Source organism: Bos grunniens, chromosome X, assembly GCF_055505025.1.
Source record: "Bos grunniens cultivar Pamir isolate PY7600 chromosome X, Bosgru_T2T1.0, whole genome shotgun sequence".
Classification (NCBI taxonomy): Eukaryota; Metazoa; Chordata; class Mammalia; order Artiodactyla; family Bovidae; genus Bos; species Bos grunniens.
This window is the reverse complement of record NC_141194.1, coordinates 34,486,587-34,513,760: the sequence shown is the minus strand read 5'-3', so window position 1 is coordinate 34,513,760 and position 27,174 is coordinate 34,486,587. Positions and strand designations below refer to the sequence as shown.

At 38.9% G+C, this 27,174-nt stretch overlaps 1 protein-coding gene and 1 non-coding gene across 16 annotated transcripts in view; both read right to left on the bottom strand.

Moving 5' to 3' along the window:
- Positions 1 to 27,174, bottom strand: part of LOC147340106 (uncharacterized) — a 281,692-nt gene that overhangs the window by 80,749 nt on the left and 173,769 nt on the right. For 8 of the 15 annotated variants that reach the window (XR_015158913.1, XR_015158911.1, XR_015158910.1 and 5 more), the window contains 3 exons: positions 15,364 to 15,508; positions 13,306 to 13,424; positions 11,180 to 13,207 (listed from right to left, as the gene is read on the bottom strand). Coding sequence is in view for 8 of the 15 variants with exons in the window: in XM_086387615.1 (XP_086243741.1) it covers positions 13,404 to 13,424; positions 15,364 to 15,508 (166 nt within the window). In the remaining 7 variants the exon portion in view is untranslated. Of the gene's footprint in view, positions 1 to 2,621; positions 2,738 to 5,615; positions 5,837 to 11,179; positions 13,208 to 13,305; positions 13,425 to 15,363; positions 15,509 to 27,174 lie in introns of those variants that run through there. The other 7 variants (XR_015158909.1, XM_086387618.1, XM_086387617.1 and 4 more) reach the window with 4 other exon arrangements.
- On the bottom strand, positions 19,487 to 19,558 carry TRNAH-AUG (transfer RNA histidin (anticodon AUG)). Its single transcript has one exon. It is a non-coding gene; the product is annotated as a tRNA-His (tRNA).

Here is a 27,174-nt window from a genome sequence, read left to right as displayed (position 1 = left end):
TCGCCAGGCCCCTCTGTCAGTGGGATTCTTCAGGCAAGAATACTGGAGTGGGTTTCTATGCCCTCCTCCAGGGGATCTTCCTGACCCAGGGACTGAACCCACATCTCTTATGTCTCCTGCATTGGCATGTGGGTTCTTTACCACTATTGTCATCTGGGAAGCCCCTACTCTTACCATACGATCCACCAGTTGTGCTCCTTGATATTTACTCAAAGGAGGTGAAAACTTATGTCCACCCAAAACCTGCACATGTATGTTTAAAGTAGCTTTATTCATAATTGCCAGAGCTTGGAAGCAACCAAGTTGTCCTTCAGGAGGTGAATGGATAAATAAACTGTGGTACATCAAGAGAATGGATTATTAAATACTTAAAAGAAATCAGCCATCAAGCCCAGAAAAGACATAAAGGAAACTTAAATGCTTATTACTAAGTAAAACAGGCCAATCTGAAATAATTGGTTCTACTTCTATGGCATACTTAAAATTAGCAAAAATAAGAAGACAGTAAAAAGGTCAATGTTTACCAGGGGTTAGAAAGAGAGGGGGGAATGACTAGGTAGAGTACAGAGATTTTTTTGGGCAATGAAACTATCCTGTTTGATACTTCAATGGTGGATATATATCATTCAACATTTGCCCAAACCCATAGAATGTAGGATACCAAGAGTGAATGCTAAAGTAAACTGTGGACTTTGGGAGATAATGATGTATCAATGTTAATTCATTGATTGTAACAAAGGTACCGCCTTGATACAGAATGTTACTGTGGTGGGTGGGGGGCGTTGTGCATGTGTAGGGGACAGGGAATATATGGGAAGTTTCTATATCTTCCATTGAATTTTGTTGTCAACTCTAAAAAGTCTATATGAGAAATAAAGAATAAAAATCCCCCATCCCTTAACATTTCATATTGGTTCCAGTCTCCTAAAATTCACATACAAGGTCATATCAATCTTGTTTTAGCTTACATTATTTACCACAGAGTAAAATGGTTTGAATGCATACTTAACAATATGAATACACTTAAATATCCCTGTTGGATATTTGAATAGTTAATTGTATACTTTCATAATCTCATTCTTTTCTCATAAAAACATTAATCTCAGCTATTGCTAATATCCTCATTATACAAGTGAGGAAATGATGACACAGATAGTAAGAGTAGCTCTCCTAAGGCCACAGAATTAGTGTTTGACACAGCCAAGATTTCACAATGCATCCCAATACTCATTATCTTACAGAACACTAGCAGGGTGATGTTGATGATAACTGACACGCATTATACCTTTTATTTTTGGCAAAACTGAACATCCTGTTTATCTCCTCTGAGCTTTGCTCATGCCCTGTTTATGACAAAAATAAACATAATTCCACATCCCCAGCTTATGACTGGGTGACTTCTATGTCATATATTAAATTCTGTCTATATTCAATTACTTGTAGCTCTTGAAACATTTATAACTTCCTCGCTTATGGCTTATTTTATTATGAGTTTATAATTTTTGTTTGTGATCTGATGTTTAATGGGACTCTAGCTGTGGGAAAACTGCATGACCTTGTTTGATGGTGTGTCCTGTTAGAAAGAATTTGCTTTTAACATCACTAACCTGAGTCAAATCTATGGTACTACCTTAGTTTGAGGACAAAACTAGTTATATTGTACATCCAAACAACAGCACAGTGTAAGGATTTGCATGCCAGTTATAAATCCTCAATTTCCTAATCACAGTTTGCTGGCATATAGATTGTACCTAGTCTACCCATTCACTGAGGGTATAGCCCTTCAAGGCCCTTGGCAGCTTTATATTAGAGCTTTAGCTTTGATTCCTCATTGTGTGGAGACTTGCTTCTGTACTGAAATGGCTGTTAAAATCTGGTTACTAAGATCAGCAAATAGCCCCCAAGATAGCCTTAGCATTTGTCCCAGTCCACAACTGTTTTTTTCTAACTTTCATTTGTGTGTTTATTTCTGACATATCCTATGAGATTATTTAAATCTCTTTTATTTAAAATGTTCATCTCTGCATTTGTTATACTTTTTTTAAACCAAGTGTTGCTAGATGCTTAGATAACAATTTTCCTTTTTTTTCTTTTTCCAGAGTATCTAAACTGCTATACTATTGGAAAAAATTTAATGTCTTTTAAACCTACTTCTGATGAAGCAGGTGTAAGGAAAAGAACTATCATATAATGAGTACTTGAATTACTCTATGATAGATATATTTCTTTATTTATTCACCCTGAAAAATAGATGTGATTTGCCCTGAGGGAAAGAGCTAGCCCAAAGACATAGAGCAGTTTTTTCATGATCAGATAGCTTGCAAGTGGCAGAGCAAGGGTTTTAACTGAGGCTTATAAGACTGTTAATTCACAGTTTATTAAAATATACAGGATATTTATCAACCTAAGGTCAAGTGTTAGAATGTCTGGTAGATCCAACTAGTGTTATTGCTTCACAAATACCATGCAAGTAACATGAATGTATATTTTCAAAGGTTGCTTCAGAGCTCTCCTTGCCTCCTTATTCTGACATCTATTTATTCTAGTGAATTGTTAAATCATAGAATCAACCTTAAAGAAAATATTATAGCTTTATTTAAATAACAGAAAACAAAAAATTTCAAAGTAATTGAAAAACAGAAACTTTATTATTCATATCATGCTGGTGGTTCAGCAGTAAAGAATCTGCCAGCCAATGCAGGAGATGCAGGTTCAATCCCTGGGTCCAGAAGATCCCCTGGAGAAGAAAATAGCAACCCACTCCAGTATTCTTGCCTGGGAAATCCCATGGACAGAGGAGCCTGGCGGGCTACAGTCCATAGGGTTGCACAGAGTCAGACATGACTTAGGACTAAACAACAGTGCGTTTAAGAGTTCACTTAATTCAGGGGCTATTTTGAAAAAATCAAACAAATTCTATTGCAGCTGTATCAACAAAGTGTCTTTTTTTTTCTTTTTTTTAATTTTTAAATTATTATTATTATTTTACTTTACAATATTGTATTGGTTTTGCCATACATCAACATGCATCCGCCACGGGTGTACACATGTTCCCCATCCTGAACCCCCCTCCCACTTCCCTCCCCATACCATCCCTCTGGGTCATCCCAGTGCACCAGCCCCGAGCATCCTGTATCCTGCATCGAACCTGGACTGGCAATTTGTTTCTTATATGATATTATACATGTTTTAATGCCATTCTCCCAAATCATCCCCCGCCTCCCTCTTCCACAGAGTCCAAAAGACTGTTCTATATATCTGTGTCTCTTTTGCTGTCTCACATACAGGGTTGTCGTTACCATCTTTCTAAATTCCATATATATGCGTTAGTATACTGTACTGGTGTTTTTCTTTCTGGCTTACTTCACTCTGTATAATAGGCTCCAGTTTCATCCACCTCATTAGAACTGATTCAAATGTATTCTTTTTAATGGCTGAGTCTTAAGAATTATCACTTCCAATTTCTTTCAACCAGGTGACAAGATTCAGGAAGGCAGAGTCTTTAAAGATTTTTTGCATGCCTTATGACTGCATAGTTCTGGGCCTACAGCAGGATCTGCACAATCTTTTTCAGAATTTTTGGTTATTGGTTATTGGTCTGACAGTGTTATTAAGCATACTTTTCCAAGTGTACTTGAACTACACTTGCCCTCATATTTATTATTCATAATCAAGTGCCTAAGTAACCATTCAGAGAAGAATAACAGTAAAAGTGTGATTTTTTAAAACATGCATCATTAAGCTATACTAGGTTTTGATCAAATGCAATTCTGGTCCCTATCAACTCAACAGCTAACCAGTGGCCTCATTTCATCCTCAGTTTCCTAATTTTTATTTCCTTAAACTGTCGTGGCTGAACATTACCCCAGTGGATTTACTCTATTCTTTCTCCTTTATTTGCTATCTTGCCATTCCAAAAAAAAAATGAAGGCTAAAATTCATGAGCTATTAATTCACATACAAAGTGTTGACTACCTAATGCAAAATGAAGATGCTTTTAGCTTGATATTAGTAGTGCTAAGATACACATAAATTTTTGAGAATCATAGCTATTATTAACATTTGCAAAGCTTTAAAAATTTTAGTTATTTTTATATGTATATAGCTTTGAGACTACTTTCTCCTGCCTGTGACCAAGGACACCATCAGTAATAACGTCACCACCACATCAAAGTCTAGAAATGATGATACAGGAAAAGGAAGAGATTTTCTTCATGCTTGGCTAATATATTTTGCTACCCCATGGCTCTCTGCCTCACTGATTCCTTGAGATGGCAAAATATGAAAATAAGAACCATCAGTAAACTGTCTTCATATCTCACAGGTTGATCAAAAATAGTTAACATAATACATTGAATATGATAGCTTCTTTAGGATTTATACACTTACTTAAAGGCAAATGCTATAAAAATCTATATAGATTCTAATGGTTGTTGTCATTAAAAATAACGTTTGGCTGAAAATGTTAAGTAATATGTTTGCCTCTAATGGGATTAGAGCTGAACAACAGTAATAACTTTCAAATTACTCATACAATTACAACAGAGTGAGTGGCAGGAAGCAATTTTCTATTTTCATTTAGATTTCTCCTCTGAGGGATTTAAAAAAAGGCTATAAATACTTCAGGAAAAAGTATGAATGCTACAGTTAACCACCCATGGGTTGGGCTGTCTTAACTTCTCATTGAGTGTGTACTGAGTCATGTTATATTTTCCCATAAACTTACTCTTAACAGAACTTTGAATAAAAATCACAGTACTGTATGACTTGCCTTTAAATCTGAGATAAAATGAGCACTTATATGACTGGATAAAACAAATTCTATAAGCTGGATTGGTAACCACATTTATGTCACTGGATTTAACTAATTTTTGTTGCCCTCCCCCCTCATTTTGAAGCAAAAATCTTTACACTGTGTGAAAAATGAAAATTTATATCAAGAAGTAGTATACAAATCCTATGGCTAATATTAGGTAAAACTGATATATGATTCTTTGAAAATATTGCTTTTTAAACTGCATATTTTTACTGTGTCCTAAGACTATTTCATTACTGTAATTTTAGTAAGGAATAGTTGTTATTTTTCTAAAGAAACTTACATACTATAAGAAATCTGAATTTGGGTCCATATTAAAATTTTTTCTACATTACTGTTTCAAGCAAGTGGAAAAACTGAAATAATTATATGGAGACTATACATATACATACATATACCTATCACTTATTCTGTAATTAACATTCACCATGGTTGTTTACCACATTCATTTATTCATCAATCCATCTTATTTTAAAATCATCCTTCATTCTAGGAAGGACTCTGTGTCAACTTAAAATCGAAAGGAAGCATGGGGAAATAGAGAAATGCCCGCTATTGATGATGTTCAAACTTAGGCTGACTTTAGCAGAGAGAGTGCAAAAAATATCCAAGTCTCAGGTGAATAGCTGGGTTATATAAATAATTCTTGTAATTTTGATGATCTTCAGGTAAACACATGAGGTCAAAGATTTAAGTAATTTAGTAATGAGGAAACCACTACAAAAATGAGACTCACTTAAGAGAGAAATTGAGGAGCTATGTCGGAAAAGGCAATGGCACCCCACTCCAGTACTCTCACCTGGAAAATCCCATGGATGGAGGAGCCTGGTAGGCTACAGTCCATAGGGTCACTAGGAGTCGGACACAACTGAGCGACTTCCCTTTCACTTTTCAGTTTCATGCATTGGAGAAGGAAATGGCAACCCACTCCAGTGTTCTTGCCTGGAGAATCGCAGGGACGGGGGAGCCTGGTGGGTTGCCATCTATGGGGTCGCACAGAGTCGGACACGACTGAAGTGACTTAGCAGCAGCAGCAGCAGGAATAATAAAGGGATACATAAAATTGCTATATAACATACACCATTAGTCACTAACTTAAAGGGTTATAAACTCTAATTTTGGGGTTATCTTTCCTATCAATTATTTGAACACATATCAAAAGAAAATCTATAATTTAATATGTAACATAATCATGTCTGGGAACCTTAATCAATAGCAAACAGTGAGTCAAAGTTCACTCTGTAAATAAACTTTAGGTGGACTTGTGACTCCTACGATATTCAAAGGACATTAATCACCCTACCCCCAAAACATATACACACAGCTTTTTTTCTTCTAATTTTGGATAATTCACATACACACACACACACACATACACACACACACACACCAGATAAAATGTATGTCAAGTATCTTGTAACACTTTAAAGCATGAGTTGAAGTAAGAAGATATACTGTTTACAAACATAAAACCAATTTGTGGTAGGCAGAATTCTAATATGGACTCTGAAATTGAAATTCCCCCTCATCCACTAGGAACACAAGCTCTCTATAATCCCTTGTACTTGAGTGTGTGTGAGTGTGTTAGTCAGTCAGTGTGTCCAACTCTTTGTGACCCCATGGACTTCAGCCCACCAGGGTCCCCTGTCCATGGACTTTTCCAGGCAAGAATACTAGAGTGGGTTGCCATTTCCTCCTCCTGACCCAGGGATCGAACCCGGGTCTCCTGCATTTCAAGCAGCTTCTTTACTGTCTGAGCCACCAGGGAAGCCCAAGTGTGTGTGCAGGACTTATAAATATGATGATATTTCTCTCCTTGATTAGGTTACTTGGTATAACAAAAGTGAAGCAATTTTGCAGATGTAATCAAGGCTCCTAATAAACTGTCTTTAAATTAATCAAAAGTGAGGTTATCCTGGTTGAGCATGACTTAGTCAGAGAGCCATTTAAAAGAGGATCCAGGTCTTCTTTCAAGAGAGGAATTCAGAGAAAGAGAGATTCAAAATGAGATTCTTCTGCTGGTTTTAAATAAGAAAATACCATGTTGGGAGCAGACTGCGGAGATGCCCATACAGAAAAGACCTGAGGGTGATCTCTATTAGCTGAGCATGGTCCCCAGCTGAGAATCAGCAAGAAAATAGGGACTCTGGCCTCCAACCACATAGAACTGAATTTGCCAATAGCCTGAATAAGTTTGGAGATAGATTCCTCCCAAGTCACATTTCCAGATAACATTGCATCCCAGATAGCATCTTAATTTCAGTCTTGTGAAATCCTGAGCAGAGGACCCAGTTAAAATATATTTGCAGCCCTAACCTATATAAGCTGTGAAACAATATGTATTTTGAAAAAAAAACAACACACAAATATGTATTCTGTGTTAAGCTGGTAAAATGATGGTGATTTGTTACACAGCAAGAGAGAACTAATACACAAGAGGTTTGAAGGCTATGCTTCCTGGATAAAGCCAATTACTATTGTAACTCTATCAGGGTAGCAGTTCTCAACACATAACAAAATAAATACATTCCAACAAATGAGAGCTCAGCATATCCCAAATACTTGCTCAAATTATGAATCAACTAGAGTTCCAGATTATTCTTTCTTCTCAAAGCTTTCAGTGAATCATACTCTCAAAATAACCCTGGGTTTAAACTTTTAATCACATAAATTTGTTCTCACATATAGAAGAAAAATGCATTTCAACTTGTGCTTGATGTATTAAGGTAATTAGCTATCTCTTGAGGAAGATATGGCTTATTTTTTAATGACAATTGCTGTGAGTTGAGTCCTGTGGAAAACAGATACTGAGATGGTGTTAACTGTGCAGGAGGTTAGTAAGGAGTACCCTTAGACTTGGCACGTGTAAGGAAAGGGAGGGAAGCAGGATTGGATAGAGGAAGAACTCAGGCTGCAACTTGGTCCCCAAGACAACTTTGACCAACCTCATGAGGATCTCTGCTGCTAGAATATGCCTATAGAGTATTTGGAGAAGGGCTGATATGGCCAGGAATTTACACCCTTATATTGACTTCATATTTGATGTAGATCAATCTGGAAAGGGGTGCAACCTTAGAGGAGGTCGTTTGTTCTCTGCAATTGAGGCAACTCCTTAAGGGACTGATAGCCAAAGACATTCCTCCCACAGCATTTTCAGCAGCTGGAACACTAAATCATTCGTTGACTTGGTATCTGAGTGCACGCAGCAATGTACTTCACATCTATACTACTGAGACACAAGTTACTACTGGTTTCATGCCAGTAACTCTGAATGTATTCATCTTTTCCCATCAGAAAATTTTACATTAGGTTAGAAGCTGTATCCTCCATTTATCTTTACATGCTAATAGTGATTTCTGAAAGATGGATCAGAGGTTACTCCTCAAAATAACAAATTTTTAGTAGCCCTATTATATGTTATTTATCTTGAGACAATGAAAACCCCAGGTCCCAGATCAGTGATTTGTCATTTTTTAGGATCTGCCTTTTTAAATTGTCAGTGACTGGCATCAAGGATAAAAAAGATATAACCATGTAACTTATTATCATAGCATGCACTTCAGGAACTGAAATGACTTAGCAGCAGCAGCAGCAGCAGCAGCAGCAGCAGGAACCAGAAGGAGGGAAAAGTACATGAACTCATTCAGAGATTATAGTTATTGATGTTTTTGTATCAAATAATGCATATTATCTTTCTTTATACTAGCACATACTAACACTGTTTTAGTCATTATCAGTCAAAATAATCAATAAAGAAAAACTATTGATAAATTGGATTGATTTTCAGTGAAACTGATTTTGCAATATGCTTTAAATGCATAGTAACTTGGTGCATAGCAGCTTAAAAGTAGTTAATTCATAGAATTTCAGGTCAAGGTTTCTGCTTTAAAGAACAGGATCTCAAAATTACCTGGCAGTTTTTCCAAATAACTCTTCTTATATCTATCAATCAAAATGTACCAGAAATGACTTTATTATTGCTATAACTTTTGAAAATGGCCTCAGAAAATTTCAGCTACTGGTATTTTATGTAGCTCCCACCCTTTAAATAAGAAATTAGAAAATAAAATTATTGACCTGAAAACAACAGTGTACCCTCATCATTATGTTCCTTCTTCCTTAAAAAATTGGCTTGTAATAGCAGCTCTGATTTTCTTATTCCATATAATCACTTTAATACTCATTGATTTTATTCTTTAAACATATATTTTAATTACAATTTTTTAAAATACTAACAAGTAAAAAAATTAAAAAAAACAAACTGCTGCTGCTGCTCACTTGCTTAGTCGTGCCTGATTCTTCTGCAACCCCACGGACTGTAACCCACCAGGCTCCTGTGTCCATGGGATTCTCCAGGCAAGAATACTGGAGTAGGTTGCCATTTCCTTCTCCAAGGGATCTTCCAGACCAGGGATCGAACCAGTTTCCTGTCTCCTGCATTTGCAGGTGGATTCTTTACCACTGAGCCAGCTGTTAAGCCCAAAGCTTGTTTAATTTAGTTAATCCATTTTATAACACTCTGGTGGGGACTGACAATATTGGGCTGGCATTTCAGTCCCCTGACACATTCTGTTTATTATCACTGTTAGCAATATTATTGCTGGGCAAAACTTGACTCATCTGTGTTCCCAAGAGTACCCTCTCCCTCTTTTGTCCTCTCTTCATATTTCATCTGCTCATTTGATTCAGTGTTTCGTGGAAGATTTCATTTGTCTTTTCCAAAACAGAGAAACACATTCTACCCTAGCAAAAGTCTCATAAGCCTTTCAGGAACATTTTCCTTTATTTTCTTCTACCAATGCTATACTGAATTCACACTGATATCTGACAACGATTTTCTGTAATGCCTCCCTCTCCTAAGTGTTGATATTTGATTTCTTAACAGTGAACTGTTTATTCTTTTGATATTAATCACTGTTCTAGAAAGAAAATGTAGCTACACATGCTGACTGTGATATGCAGAGAAATATCACATTTTTTGCTATCATCATTAAGGTAGCCATCGCAAGAAACTGTTTGTTTTCAAAGGATACTCAACACGAAAATCTCATTTATGCAATTTCTTTCTTTTCTACTGTCTTCTGCTGTCTTTCTCCTGCTTCATTAATCTCTATTTTGTTTTAGACAAAGAAAGTATCTTCAGACTCTCTATTGTACAGTGGATATTTCCAACACAGTTACCTCTAATACAGGCATGGAAAAGACCCTGAGGCTGGGAAAGATTGAGGGCAAGAGGAGAAGGGGGCGACAGAGGGTGAGATGGTTGCATGGCATCACTGACTCAATGGACACAAGTTTGAGCAAATTCCAGGAGATAGTGAAGGACAGGGAAGCCTGGCATGCTGCAGTCCATGGGGTCGCAAACAGTTGGACGTGACACAGTGACTGAACAATAACAACAATATCCATGGGATCACTAGGAGTCGGACACGACTGAGCGACTTTACTTTCACTTTTCATTTTCATGCACTGGAGAAGGAAATAGCAACCCACTCCAGTGTTCTTGCCTGGAGAATCCCAGGGACGGGGGAGCCTGGTGGGCTGCCGTCTATGGGGTCGCACAGAGTCGGACACGACTGAAGTGACTTAGCAGCAGCAGCAGCAGACATAATAGATTTCCTAAAATACCATTTTTTCTATCTTTTGCCTAAAAATGCAGAGGAAACAAATGGTGCAGGCACAAAAAGAACACTGAGTAGTAAGTCAGGTGTCCTGCATTTTATTAGCTGCATGATTTTCAGCAGATTCTTAACTGCTCTGGTTCTAGTTCCTCATCTATAATACAGCATGCCTGTCACAAATTAAAGTTTAAATGAAAAAATCTATTGTGCCTTGTAAACTACAAGTTATTTTACAAACATAACCAATTATTATTACATCAAGTCCAAATCTACCATTTTTCAAAGACCTCTAAAACCTGACCTTATGCTATGCATCAAGATTATTTAGCATACCTCCTCCTTCACACTTGGTCTCTGTTGTCTACTCCTTTTCAAAATCACCCTCGTCATTTATTTTCATCTCTATACTTTTGCTCATGCCTTTCCCTGATATTTTCTCCAGTTTCCCCTCTGCCTATCCAAAGCCTACTGATTCCACTTCAGCAATGAAGCCTCCTTTGAGTACTCTAATTTTGAAGCTTTGCTGTATATCATTTTACTTTCTTTAACACTGCATTTACTATACACTCACTAATAATACATGTAGTAATATTTCGACTGTTCAAAACACTGTATGTAGCTTCACTTTTGGAACTAACATTCAGAATCAGTTTATGATACACATATTCATATAAACACACACACACACACACACTAAACTGAGTATGCTACAGTCCTAATTTATTTATGAAATTGTAAAGAGCCTTTATTATTTATTATTTATTATGCCTATAAAATATTGTGGAAACAATTCACTAAAATTCTAAAGAATTAACTTGGAGTTGGGAAGCATATTTAAAGACATAGCTCATGTAGTTCTTATCCTATAGGTATCCATATAATAGTTTGGGGAATACAATACAAAATAACATTAATTACAAAATCAATATGTGACAACCAACATTGGGAGAAGTGCAAACTGACATTAATAGTTGATATAGAAATGGAATAGGATTCCTAGAGGAGATAAAACATGAATTAGACGTTGAAGGATAAAAGACTGATGAAAGGGGACACATTTGAGACAGAAGCAACAGTATATGCATAAGCAGGGAAGTCTGGGATGATTCTGTCAAACTGTGAATAATTCTCTTCAGGTGTATGTGAGGAAGAATAGTAGGAGGCAATTCAGCTCAAATGCAGTCATATTATATAAAAGTTCAACTGGAATACTATAGTGTACATATTTGATTTTTTGGTGTTTTTGACTGTGGGGAGATATTAAAGGATGTTTGAACAAGAAAGCAATTAAAGCAATTGTACATCAGGGAATTTTAATATGTCTATGACATGAGGATATTATCAATGTAAGAAAAAGACACTGAATAAAGACAGGGCTTTCATCTCATAGGTCATTAGAGGCAATATAATGAGGTGTCAATCAGTCAACCTGTCTCTACATTTCTGAGCCAGATTAGTTGTAAAGTGCTGGTACCATTAATAAAGACTGGAAACAGAGAAGCAGATAGTGATTTTGTTTCTGTTCGTCTAGAGTTTGTTCACATAATTTTTGGTGAGCTATATCCAGGAGAATAGTCTTGGACTCAAAAAGCTGACAACTCAAGTTTTACACTGATATGTATATGCATATATATTTAAAGCTTGACTATTTATTGTATATTCCATGTGAAATTGATTTAAGAAAAGCAAAAACAAAAAACCCAGGGACTTCCCTGGTGGTCCAGTGGTTAGGAACCCACCTGTCAATTCAGGGGACACCTGTTCAATCCCTGGTCCAGGAAGACCCCACAGGCCGTGGAGCAACTAAGCCCGTGTGGCATAACCACTAAGCGTGCGTGCCCTGGAGCTTGTGCTCTGTCAAATGAGATGCCCACGTACCACAGCTAGAGAGTAGCCCCTACTTGCCTCAACTAGGGAAAGCCTGCGTGCAGCAACAAAGAACCAGCACAGCCAAAAATAAATGAATTTAAGGAAAAAAAAAAATCTAGGCAACACTTTCCAAGGTGCATCCTGAATTTCTAATTCCAAACCTCAGATGCTGCAGCCCCGCTGGCATGGTCTTAGTGCCAAACAAAACAGGTAACATATTAACCTACTGTCTCATTAATATTTTAAAAAATTACCAAATATTAAAGCAAAATATCACTTCCTAATGGCCTCAGCTCATCTAATTTAATAATTTAGGATCCATTACATTCAGCACTCCCTCAGGTGGATTTGCTTGTGATGCACTTGGCAATAGAACGCAACTCAGACTGGATTAAACAACAAAATGGATTTTTAGCTCATATCACTGAAAACTCAAGAAGCAGCTTCAGCCATGGTTAGATTTAGAATAAAAACAAAGTCATTTGGATCAAGTCTCTTTTCATCTCTTGCTCTGTGTAAGCTCCATTTCAAGATTACACACGGTTGCCTAGCAGCTCCAGTTTCTTCCTTCATGGGGCATTTCACTACACTTGTTCCATCCTTTTAGCTTCAAGTAGAAGGCAATGGCACCCCACTCCAGTACTGTTGCATGGAAAATCCCATGGATGGAGGAGCCTAGTAGGCTGCAGTCCATGGGGTCGCTAAGAGTCAGACACGACTGAGTGACTTCACTTTCACTTTCCACTTTCATGCATTGGAGAAGGAAATGGCAACTCACTCCAGTGTTCTTGCCTGGAGAATCCCATGGATGGAGAAGCCTGGTAGGCTGCAGTCCATGGGGTCACACAGAGTTGGACACGACTGAAGTGACTTAGCAGCAGCAGCAGATGGGTAAAGCATTCTAAGAATGCAAATGTTGGATAAGGTATGGAAAAGTGAATATGGCCACAGAAGGAAATTAGAACCGTGCTTGAAAGAAAAAAAGTTTATCATACTCACAGATCCTAGAGAGGAGTCACTGCACACCAGGCAGGGCCACAAAGGAAGCTCCAGGTTTTAGTCGGGTGGCAAAGACAGGAACAAAAGAAAACTCTAAGCTAGAGCCTTTCATGGTGCTTCTGAAGGAAAAGCAAGAAAAAGTAGAGAAAATAGTTTAAAATTGATTAGTTTGAATAATTATGGCAGGATATGGGCTATAGCGGAAAAGGCAATGGCACCCCACTCCAGTACTTTTGCCTGGAGAATCCCATGGACAGAGGAGCCTGGTAGGCTGCAGTCCATGGGGTCGCTAACAGTCGGGCAAGACTGAGCAACTTCACTTTCACTTTTTACTTTCATGCATCGGAAAAGGAAATGGCAACCCGCTCCAGTGTTCTTGCCTGGAGAATCCCAGGGACGGGGAAGCTTGGTGGGCTGCTGTATATGGGGTCACACAGAGTCAGACACAACTGAAGTGACTTAGCAGCAGCAGCATGGGCTATACGGTGGTCTCTAGCTATCTGTAGCTGACCCCAGGATAAGTCAGAGGAAATACAGGCTTGTACATGGGAGTCAGATAAGGAGGTGTTTGAAACTACAGACTCAGGGTTGTTTTGTGTATGAAAGATATGCTCCTGGCTAGAGAGTTTTGCTGTCTCCAAGAAACGGCTAACTGTGTGTGTGCGGCGGGCGGGGGTGGGGGGGGGTGTCACTCTCCAGCCAGCAAGATTTTGAAAATATCAAAACATCATAAAATACTGAAAATAAAATCATGATTAATGCGTAAAAAGAATGTTCCTTTTTTTCTGGCATTTCCTACAAAAATCCAGATATTTACTGTATTTGCTTTTACTTTCGTCACATGTTGTTGTTGTTCAGTTGCTCAGTCATGTCCAACTCTTTGCGACCCCGTGGACTGCAGCACGCCAGGCTTCCCTGTCCTTCACCACGTCCCAGAGCTTGCTCAAACTCATGTCCATTGAGTTGGTGATGCCATCCAACCATCTCATCCTCTGTCGTCCCCTTCTCTTCCTGCCATCAATCTTTCTCAGCATCAGGGTCTTTTCTAATGAGTCAGTTCTTCACATCAGGTGGCCAAAGTATTGGAGCTTCAGCATCAGTCCTTCCAGTGAATATTCAGGGTTGATTTTATCACATGGCCACTGCTTAAAAATTTACTTGTTCAAGGGAATATAAGGTACTGTCAACCTAAACAAAGAGGTACAACTGAGACAAGCTCAAATTACCTGAACCTGTCTTTACTCGGGAACAGCTAAGAACTACAATTCTAGAAGGCACAATGTTCCAAGTTCCAAACCAGTCTGTGGAGAGTTTGGGGCGGGCCATATTTGGGGGGAAGGAACACACAAAGCAGGAAGTCCACACAAGAAGTTCAGTAAGCTGTAAGTTCATTGGCTTAAGGATGGCAAGACATTCATGATGGAGGTTCACCTGTCAGGAGGTAAGTCTGCCTTCAGTAAATCATATATTTTCAAGAAGCTAGTCTCTCAGCTAAGGTCCATTCTTATGAGGGTGCATGTATGAGATCTCTGGTTTGGATTTTCCCATCTAATTTATTTTTTTATTTTTGGCTGTGCGAGGGCTTTCTCTAGTTGCTACTCTTTGTTGGAGCGTGCAGGTTTCTCATTGCAGTGGCTTCTCTTGTGGAGCATGGGCTCTACAGTGTGGGCTTAGTAGTTGTGGCTCCTGAGCTCAACTGCTCATCCCTGCATGTGGAATCTTCCTGAACAGGGATTGAATCCATGTTCCCTGCACTGGCAGGTGGATTCATCTCCCATATGTTTTAGATTGAAATCCTTTCACAAGGTCAAGCCACAGCAAAAAATTTTAAATAGGAACTGCAGAGTGATGTCAGCATCAATGGTGGTATTAAAAAAAAAAAAAGAATATGAAAAAAAAATCCAGCTTCTTGTCCCTCTCCCTGCTTTTAACAACTAAAACTAGATGTCCCTCCACAAACAAAAGTGCCTCTTGGGAGTTCTGAGATCCAGAATCATAGGGGAGTAGACTGTAGGGGAGTCTCATTCACCCATGCAGTTAGGTAATAGGCAGACAGACCTTGACACAGGTACTGGAACCAGCAGGAACCCTGAACCTGCTTGAGCCTCTCTTGGCTGTGGTCTGGCAAGATCTGGAGCTATGGACTACAAGAGAGCCTTGTAGAAGTCTTGGTTTCCTGAAGAGAGATTCTAGTACTTCGTTGCTGCAAAAAAAAAAAAAAAAGAGTTTGGACTCATTAGACAAGTTAAGAGTTATATTGACAACACAGCCTCTTCTCCCAAGGTTGCTCAGCATGACTGAAGTTGTCCTGCCTTGACTTCTCCTGGTGGTGGGGATAGGGGGAGGGGGTGAGGGGTGAGAGGGTGCCCAGTTTCCCCCACTATGTGGCACACTGCTGGAGAAACCCATTTCACTCCTGCAGCACCCAGGTATTGAGGTGGGACTTCCATGACTCAGGGAGGGTGAGTTGGAGAAAGAGGCAGGTAAGAATATATGAGAGCGTTAAATGGACTTCCTGATGACTGCATAATGCACTCCAGCAGGAAGCCTGCCCCTCAGTCTCTTCTTCAAGCCAGCCTGAGATGGAACTAGATGGAACATGAGACTAGAGATGGAACCAAGCCCTCCACAGGTGATTTAAAAGTTGCACACTTGGTTCAAAAAGTTCCTTTTTCTCTTTTTTCCCCTCTAGATCTTGTTTATCCTCTTTAGTGTCAAGAGTAATGATCCCTTTCTTAGGCCCACTCTACCTGCCTTGGTCAGACATCATGGCATGTCTAGACCGCTGTAGCTTGTCACTTTCCAATGCATTCACAGTTTTGTTTTGCTTTTTTATATTGGTCGTATTCACAAACCTATGCAGGAATTCCCATCATTTACAGTGTAGATTATCTTCCTCAGCTTGAAATCCAAAGCATTCAACAAAATTTCCCCCCATTTCGTCTACTGTCTTATCTCTACACAGTTCAGCCCTCATCTGCCTTAAAACCAGAGCTTAGGTACCTTAGCTGGTGCAGCTGCTGTTGCTTAAAGTACACGTCAGTCTCATACCTGCCCAGCAACATATGTTCCATCTTTCTAAACTCGGCTCAAATTCTTCTTTCAGCAGAAAGTTTTTTTAGATGTCAGATGTTTTCCATCTCAATTAACTTCTTTTCTTTCCGAGTTCTTTCTCTCTGTGCTTTATACCATGGTAGTTCTTGTCACACTATGCCTCATTATCACTTGGGGATCTGAATGTTTCCCTCACTTTATTTTGGAGCCCTTAGAAGATAAGAACTTAATCATCTTTTATCCACTGCATTAACCACTGCTGTTCCTTATGCTCAGCATCCACTGACTGTCTTTTTATTTGACATGAATTTAACATTTGCAACAAAAGCCCTAAGTGAGTAGGAGAGGCAGTACTAGAATCTGTCTCCCTGTTAGTAGTTCAGAGCTTTTTCTACCTACTATACATCTGGGACCAGTAAAAGCAGTTTTGAAGACATTATCATGGATTTAAATATGTTTATTAAAAGCACCCCTCGTAATAAAGCTCAGGACAATGCTCTGCCTAGTTTGGTTCTTTGTCTGCCCTCGCTTTTCCTCGGTTGGGCTACAATCACAATATGCGATGAGTCCACAGCTCCACCTCAGGGTTTCAAGCAATTCTCTGAGAATGACTGCCTTTATCCAACTCCCAGCCATTCCCACACTCACATGTGCAAGGAAGGCAAATAGCCCCTCTTGTTGGGATTCTCTGATGCTTTTGTTGCTGTCAGGCCTCACCTATTCTGTCCTCTGCATAGCCTCTTCCAAGTGACACCTTGATATTAGACCTGGTTGTTGATTTTATTTCTCCTTCTGACATCACTCCTCAGTTTTCATGTTCCTTTATACCACACCATGGTTTACTCTCCACTCACCCATGCTTCTTTAGGAGAGATGATGCCTTAAGAAGAGGGAGGCATCTTAATTCCTTATCACATGCAGGGATGATATGATTATTGGAGACCTAGTTAAGAATTACTGATGTATCAAACGTGCTTATTAAGTCAAAGAGCATCAGTCAGACCTGTACTTAGCCCTGTACCCTAAAGGTATTTATTGGATTGCTTAAATGACTCTTCAATAGATAAACTGCCAAGAGAAAAGGATTAATAGTGGGTATTTAATTTAGTTTTCTATATGGAACATGTGACAGAAAGATGAAGAAGCCTTAACATCCTTGACTAAAAACAGAAACAAGATGGGAATTGAGACAGATAAAACCAGAGCAAAATTCTGCCTTAATCCAGTGGACTAGAAGATATCTCCTCGGGGGACATTCTCTCAGTATTTGACATCATTTTCATTTAAAAGGCCTTTTTGTACTGGATTTATATATGTGTCCAGGGAGAACAGAGTGTGAAAATAAATTGAAGACAAAGAATCGGTTATAAACCATGCAAAGACCCATAGCAAAGTAGAAAATCTCCTGGAGATAAAGTGTAGACATGGAAAAGCATAGCGCTATGCTCAACATGTAAATGATCATTCATTGCTACAAAGATTTCTGAGGATGATACAAAGTTGTGGCATCTGCATAACCTGTATGCAAGCATTCATTTACTCAAAAAAAAATTTTTTTTTACAGTCATAACGTGCCCAGCATGACTCAAAGGGTATGGTGTCGGTGCCCAGAGACAACTGAAACAAAGGCCTGGCCCATGAACTTGCAGTCCATCCTGCACGTGGAAAGTGATTATCTCTGCTAATCTAAATGTATCCTCTCTGGACCCACACTTCTGTGATGTACACCAGTGCCCTCATCAATCCCAAAGAGGCTCTATCATCCTCTCCTTAGTCATTCAAATCATGAACTTCAGAATCTAAATTTGGGAAATTCTCTTTCTGTGCTATCTCCAGCCTTGCTTTTAACTTGGTGAGACCTTGTGAACCTACCTCTTGAGTGACTTTCCTGGCTCTCAAGGCACTGGCCTGGAGGGGCAGTTAATTCTGCTTGGTTTTGTCAGCAATGGTGGTCTTTGATTTTTGATTGGACACTAATGAACCCTTCCATGAATACACTAGGGAGTGATTATTACACAGACACAAGAGGATCAATTTTCAGTCACGTTACATTGAGGAGAACATAGGATATTAGGATAGGTTAATTGGCTGTGATGTCTATATTGTAAAAGTGGTTTGGGTACCTAGGATTTTCAAGGTATTCATGAACAAGATGAATAAACAGTCATGCACTGTTGCTATATATTCAATATACTGAAAGGTTGTTGTTGAATCACATGAAGACACCGGGATTCTTGGCACCTGGAGGAGAAGAATTCAATCTGGGGCCAGAGACGAGGCTTGATTGCTCAGAGCTTTTGTGTAATAAAGTTTTATTAAAGTATAAAGGAGATAGAGAAAGCTTCTAACATAGGCATCAAAAGGGGGCAGAAAGAGTACCCCCTTGTTAGTGTTAGCAATGAAATTATATACTCTCCAATAAATCCAAAGAATGTCTGGAGGTTGTAAAGACCTCACCAGACCTACTCCCATAATTTAAATTTTAAGATAAAAGAATTAGCCAGAAGGTTTAATCCAGAGACTGTCCTCAGGCAGGATACATTATTGTTCTATAATCCTAAGGAATGTAGAGAAGGAAAAAGTTTGTCTTTTCTTCCTCCTTGAGAATTCCAGAGCCCTCTTCTCTCCTTGGGGACCCCTAGACTTCTTATCAACCTGCCTAGGAAATGATTCTCTCAATACTATATATAAATATTTCGTATGTTTTACTTCTTTGCTGTTTTCTAAAAGGTAACATGCAAGGGTCATTTGTGAGTCCCAGAAGAGTCCATTGAGATGACTGATGTGGGGATATTTGGCCAATGTCAGTGTAAGTAGCATCTGGCAGTAAGTGAGAGAAGTAAATCAATACCACAATCTTAAAAACTTCTTGAGAACTTCTCTGAGACTTGGAAGATGATTCTAGATTTGTCTCTCCATGGCAGGCACCTGAAGTACAAGCCATTCTACTTAATATTTATTGGCAAATGATCTCCCGAAGCCCTATTCATTATTAGGGAAGGGAAGTCACTGAGTTGTGTCCAACTTTTTGCGACCCCATGGACTATAGCCCACCAGGATCCTCCATCCATGGGATTTTCCAGGCAAGAGTACTGGAGTGGGTTGCCATTTCCTTCTTCAGGGGATGTTCCCCACCCAGGAATCGAACCTGGGTCTCCTGCATCATAGGCAGATGCTTTACCATCTGAGCCACCAGGGAAGTCATTCATTATCAGGACCATATAGCAAATGACTCTCAGTCTTTATTTGTTTTAGGATATTTGGGCTTCATAGTTTACCTAGTTTATAAATTTCATATTTATCTGAATATCTGAAATTGTCCTCAGTGTGGCCAGATAGCAAGAAATATCCTAATCCTCAGGTGTCAAGAAGACATAAAGAGTCGAGGTCATCGTGTTAAATGCTCTTTGCTCACCCATCATTTGTGGATTATTTTAATACTGTAAGGGACTTGAACTAGGTTAGGAATTTTCAACATTCCCTTGGCAGTTTTACTTTTTAAAATGTCCTATAGAAACATTCTTTAAAAAGAAGAATGTGAATACATTTTTTATAAAGAAGAATTGTGAATATGACCAATATATGGAAAGTGACAAGCTATATAAGTCTTTCTTTATATAGCTATGGTCCTAGTTCCCATGATAACCTACAGAGCAACATGCAATCAGTAAAACCTTAAAAGACTTTTCAAGCATGACCAGTCCTTTGTTTTATTTTAAGTATCCACTGGTGTTAGGAAATGATTCAGGGAGAGAAAATTGTTGCTTTGTATACTTCTCACTATTTGTCCAACCCTTGTAAATATCAATGGCTCTTAAAATCAAAGGACATCAAATCAATTCAGAGACTAGAGCAGCTACATGGGGAGTAGGGGGAGTGAACAGGAAAAGGTCTACCCTGGTCCACAAACTCCTTCCTGATCTTTAGAGGACAAGGAACACACTGTACTGTGTTGATGTTTGTAGCTTCATACTAAAAAAGGGAATCTGCAAAGGCAATAAAAGGTTTTACCTAGAGTTTCTTATTTGAGGGTCACTAATTTGTTCATTACTATGTGAATTTCCTGCAGAAAAGAAGATAATTTTCTGGGAATCTGAAAGTTCCACACGAACCTTACACTATCCTTTAAAAAAATACATATGCTAATTTAGAATTTGACTGTAAATTATATGAACTTTGGTCAGTTTAGTTCAGTTCAGTTCACCTGTTCAGTCATGTCCAACTCTTTGCAACCCCATGGACGGCAGCACACCAGGCCTCCCTGTCCATCACCAACTCCCGGAGTTTACTCAAACTCATGTCCGTTGAGTCCGTGATGCCATCCAACCATCTCATCCTCTTGTCTCCTTCTCCTCCTGCCTTCAATCTTTCCAAGCATCAGGGTCTTTTTAAATGAGTCAGTTCTTCACATCAGGTGGCCAAAGTATTGGAGTTTCAGCTTCAGCATCAGTCCTTCCAATGAATATTCAGGACTGACTGGTTGGATCTCCTTGCAGTCCAAGGGACTCTCAAGAGTCTTCTCCAACACCACAGTTCAAAAGCATCAATTCTTCGGCGCTCAGCTTTCTTTATAGTCCAACTCTCACATCCATACATGACCACTGGAAAAACCATAGCCTTGACTAGAACTTTTTTCAAATATCTATCAATTTGCTCATATGTTTATACCTATGAGCAAGATTACAGAATCTATTTTAAAAACAAAACAAATATTAAGTACTGCTCCAAGCTAGGGTTTGTATAGATCCTTGAGATATTAAAACATAAAAAATAAAAATTAAAAAAAAAGAGCCCAGATGAGACCTATTCTGCAAGTGCTCCCTGACTCGTATGGAAGACAGGGATAAGCAGGTAGTTTCCAGATCATATGGAAAGTGCTGTGATTGAGACCTTGGGGTGGAAACACAGATGTGGGGACCCGATTGGGGAATGAGAAAAGACTTCAAGGAAAACGTCATTTTTAAAAAGAATATTATTGGATTTGGAGTCTTCTATGTACAGAACAGACTGTAAACTCTCAAGACTGGCATGTCTAGGAACCAATAAAGCAATGGTTGGAGCTCAGGATAAATGGGTTGGGGACTGACAGAAAACATGGGAACAAATGTTAAGTGGGAATAAAGGAGCTTAAGGTAATTCACATTCTTAGCTCAGTGACTACGTGAAAAAAACTGAACAGAAGGTGGGTAAATATGGGACATTTATATTGAAACAGCTAGTTAGCAGGTGGATCTTAGAACATGGCTTTGATTCTGATATAAATTTTGTGACTTATTGGTAAACTGTTACGAGTCAAAAACAAAATTATACATCATAATACTTAGTACATAAATCATGTTTTAAAGTGGTGGTTCTTAATCTCTAGTATGCATCAGAACTATCTGAGTTGATTGCTAAAAATGCAGTTCATTCTTTCCATTCTGATTCAGTATATTTGGGGCTAGATTTAAAAATCTATATTTTAACAAGTTTTCCAGGTGACTTTGCTGCTAAGTCACTTCAGTTGTGTCTGACTTTGTGCGACCCCATAGACGGCAGCCCACCAGGCTCTGCCATCCCTGGGATTCTCCAGGCAAGAACACTGGAGTGGGTTGCCATTTCCTTCTCCAATGCATGAAAGTAAAAAGTGAAAGTGAAGTCGCTCAGTTGTGTCCAACTCTTAGCGACCCCATGGACTGCAGCCTACCAGGCTCCTCCATCCATAGGATTTTCCAGGCAAGAGTATTGGAGTGGGGTGCCATTGCCTTCTCCGTCCAGGTGACTTTAAGGTTCACATATTAGTACAAAATACTGAAAAAGAGAAAAGGGGCGTGAATACCACCCTGAAAAACAGACAGTTAAACAGCAGTGAGCAGAGAGAAGAGGAGGTGGTGTTGTAGACTGAGAAAAAACTGAGAAGAAATGTATGAGAAATATCTAGATCCTGCTCCTGAGGTAAGGGTACTCCAGTCAGGGGCCCTGTCCCCACTAAGCCCACCAGAGCAAGGCATAGATACTGAACAGACTGGACAATGTGGAATATTATCCCTACCCTCTCTCCCCCTGGGAAGAAAAGAGTTAATAGGGCATTACAAGGAGCCTAGGGCAAAGTTTTGAGACCTATCTAATCTCCTTGTAAGTACCTTACTGAAATTTATTTGCAGTAAGACAAAAATGGCATTTATTTAGGTGTTCCTTCTAACCAAAGTCAATGTTATAAAGGTTTGCTTGTGGCAACATCATTCAGTCTTTCTATTTCTAAAAAGATCTTCATTTTGCCCTTACTTTTGAATTACATTTTGTTGGGTGTAGAACTCTGGGTTCATAATTATGTTTTCTCTCAGCACTTTGAAACTATTATTCCATTTTTTTCTGTCCTCTCTTGTTGTTAATGAGAAATAAACTGTCAAGTTGCCTTTGCCATTTAGATAAACTGATTTTTCTTTATTCTAGCTTTTACATTTTTTCTTTTATTCTTCATTTCTTGAAACTGCTCTATTATGTGCCTGACTATGGATCCATTATGCTATTATTATTATATGGTTACTGTTCTGCTTGCTACACAAAGTGCACTGATAATTTGAATACTTTTGTCTCTCTTCAGTGTCAGAAAATTCTCAGCGAATATCAAATATTCTTTTCATGCCAGTACCTGTATTGTCTATATGCTAGGACATGTTTTCAAAGACATTAGTGAAGTTTAAGTGTAAAAGAACTCAATAGATCTTGTGGGTATATTAACTGCTCTTGCATGTACTTTATCTCTTTTATTTTTTTACTATGTGGTAGGTGAAGTGTTAAGTGCTATCAGTCAGGATTAATCTTTTCAGTGGTGTTCTGTTTAGAGTTTATCTTATCTATTAATTCTATTTCTATTTTTTATATTTTTGTTTCCATATTTCAACTGAATTCTTTTTTCTACCCATCTTATTTTATGCATGTAACTTTGTGTTTAGTATTTTCTTGTTCTTTTTATAAATGTTAGGTCCTCACACCTTTGAGTATTCTAACCATGCTTATTTCGAACATTTATCTAACTATTTCATGGGCTTCCCTTATAGCTCAGATGGTAAAGAATCTGCCTACAATGCAGGAGACCCAGGTTCTATCCTTGGGTTGGGAAGATTCCATAGAGAAGGAAATGGCAACCCACTCCAGTATTCTTGCCTGCAGAATCCCATGGACAGAGGAGCCTGGCAGAGCCTGGCCTGGACAGAGGAGTCCAAGAGGTCACAAAGAGTCAGACACGACTGAGTGACTAACACACACACACACACAACTATTTCAGAACATATGTATCATCAGAAAATAACTCCTGTTCCAAGGTTTATTTATTTTTTTTTTGGCTCTGCCTTAACATTAGAATTCCTCAAGCATTTTAGAGTTTCAGATCACAGGTTTATCTAAAGGAAACTTTTTTTTTTCCTTTTTCTTTGTTTTCTCTCTCTAGGTTGCTTCCTCTCTGGCAGGAAGCTGTGAGGCTACTTCCATGAATGTCCTGGGGCATTAGTTGAGAAACAGCTTTCATAATGAAGGCTTGGGGCTCCTCCCTAGTAGGGGTATGAAGAATATACTGAAATGGTTAGTGAGCCCCAGGCAGCTCTGTCCTGAGGTCATGTCCATATCCTCAGGGTTACATTGCCTGGCAGCTCTGTGTAAGTTGTAGCCCCAGGCAGCAGTTGTCAGTATTTCTTTTCACCTTACTTTTATGAGTGATAGCCCCTGGATTTATGCAGTGAAGCTGGCTGTTTTTCCATTTCAAAAGCAAGACCTCTAGTCCTTCTACTCCCAAAGGAGGTGAACTTACACCTCCCACCGCTTGCTTTGGAATATGGATCTTCAGCCTCATGTACAATTCCAGCTTTCTGTTTTGCCTCTGGCCTATGAAGATGTTTATCTTATCTAAGGTTCTTTTTTTTTTTCTTAAATCTTTCATTGACAATATTGTAGTGCAAAAGGGGATCCATCAATGACAGAATCTGTATCAGTGTTTCTGGGTTAATTTTTAACTACACATTCTATTAGAGTTTTGCCAAATTAATTGATAAAGGAAATCCAACCACTTTCAAATGAAAATGGCTATGAGGTTTCTAGAATTTTACACCTATAGATGACAATCAGTCACTAAATTAATTTTTGCTCTGTTTTAGGATATGCTTAACATTTAAAGAGTTGTGTAAAAATTTCCAACTCCATCAACTGGTTAAGGATATTGGGATTGTTTCCTCTTTATCAGCTATCACTGAGAAGAGACTTGATCTCCACATTTTAGGATTAGTTAAGTAATTTACTATGCCCTTTTCTGCCAGGGTTAACATATCCTCACTGAATATCAAATTGCTGAATCTTTGCTATTAAACTAACATGTTCCTAAGTAAAACTCTGTTGTGGAGACTTAAAATATTGTGGTATGTAGAGTTTTTAAACTGAGGGCCCTATTTGAAATTACATCTACAGGGAGACATTTGTTCTCTATTATAAAAAGCTCTTCATTAATTAACCTGAAGTAAGACATTAGACAATAATCTAATGTGACTGTGGGTAAGGCTGAATTTTAATGCTTAGATAGGTTAGCAATTAGTGTGATATTTATCCTCTAGTTCTCATTGTCATTGCTTAGGGCTGTATCCTCGTAGCATTAACTTTCTAGGTGCAGGAACTTACAGTTGTGTGAAAGAAAGCCTTTTAGGTAGAAGTCTGCAGTGCGGCAGGGCTGTCAGGTACTGGACGTTGACTGTTGAGGGAGTACAGGCAATGTGCTCAGTTGTGTTGGACTCTTTGCAGCCCTATGGACTGTAACCCACCAGGCTCCTCTGTCCATGGGATTCTCCAGACAAGAATATTGGAGTGGGTTGCCACTTCCTCCTCCAGAGGATCTTCCCAATCCAGGAATCAAACCTCTGTCTCCTTTGTCTCCTGCAATGGCAGGCAGATTCTTTACCACGGCACCACCTGGGAAGCCCTGGGGGCGTACAGGGGAGATACTAACAGAGGCTGGTGAATGATTCTCAGCCCCTACTACTGACACAGAAACTTCTGACATGTATGTAACACATAGATGAGGGCATCCCCACCCCATGTATAAGCTGTCCAGGTAATAGTATTTTTCAGATTCCAAGAAAGGGTTTATATAGACATATGTGCCTCATTCATGCCAGTAAGTCTCTCCTTACCAATCTGTGTTTGTAGTGCATCATAGTTTTCAAAAGGTAAATGTCACTGGATTCTAGATCTAAGTTCTCAGCATCCATATTCATTCTCCTGCAGGACTCCAACATTGGATAAAGAGCAGGGAACTGACCTTGGGAAAAACCATCAGATTGTTTCCTAGAAATTTGGGGTTGTGATGGGAGAATCTATTTTGGTATCAACTATTCAGTTAGGCTGCAACTCTAATACTCTGGCCACTTCATGCAAAGAGCTGACTCATTGGAAAAGACCCTGATGCTGAGAGGGATTGCGGGCAGGAGGGGAAGGGGATGACAGAGGATGAGATGGCTGGATGGCATCACCAACTCCATGCACATGAGTTTGGGTGAACTCTGGGAGTTGGTGATGGACAGGGAGGCCTGGCATGCTGCAATTCATGGGGTCACAAAGAGTCAGAAATGACTGAGAGACTGAACTGAACTGATTTAGTTAGGTAAATTTGGGAGTTACGAGACAGTAAAGTATGCATCAATAAATGATGAAAAACATCAATAAAGCCCAACTTCGGACAGAGACATAAGGAACTAACAAACTGGGGCTGCTATGATGTGACTCACTTACTAATACCATTCCAATAGCTTGTTTGTATCACTAGGGAGGTCTGTCTGTATTGCATATCCTTAGGTTTCATGTGTTATACCTGGATCTTTCTGATATATCTCTCCTTTACATTTAAAACTTCAGGCAATAATTATTTATTCTGAATAAGTATACCAGATGGACTTGCTTCTGAATCAGTTTAAAGAGGCAGCACAAGAATATTAGTACATGGATAATGGATATGTAAGGTATGAGATAGGAAGGGAAGAGGGCAATGAACAACCTTGAAAAGAATGGCATAGCCCGAGGACATGACATAAGCTGATTAGAACCAACTAGATCCAAGAGCCGGGTACCACAACCATAAAGGTCAAAAGTAGGCAGTGGTTCATTCCTGGAAATCCCCATCCCTTCTCCAAAATAGCTGGAACACTTGTTCCACTCATTAGCCTATGAAATAACTCACCCTTATAAAAACTGACAACCCCATACCCTGGGGCCTCTCTTGCCTTCCAAGATGGCCCACACTCTGTCTATGGAGTGTGTTTCTTCCCTGAATAGACCTTCTTTCTCTTCACTATGGCTTGCTCTTGAATTCTTTCCTGCACGAAGCTAAGAACCCACACTCTGCAGCCATCTCAGGGACTCGGACGTGACCTAGGATGTGACCATCTTCCTGTGCCCCACTCTCTTTTCTGCAATAGATTCATGGCCTCCACTTTTTACCGCATCAAGGTCAGAACAAGCTGGAGTGAGGTGGTCAAGTATATAACCAGATATAGAGAGAAGAAATGCCAATGTAGTATTACTTTATATATATATATATATATATATATATATATATATATATATATATATATCTGAGAGAAATGCTTCTTAGTGAACATAGTGGACATTCATGGTCTCTTTGTCCAAGAGAATCTCAGTATTACTCATTCATAATATCTCTGAACACAATCTCTGTTACAATTACAAACACACTATAATTTTTTACATAAACTTTAAAAAAGATTTTAAGGAAATTGTAGGTTCACATGCAGTGGGAAAAATAAAGAAGATTACATATAACTTTTGCTTAGTTTCCCC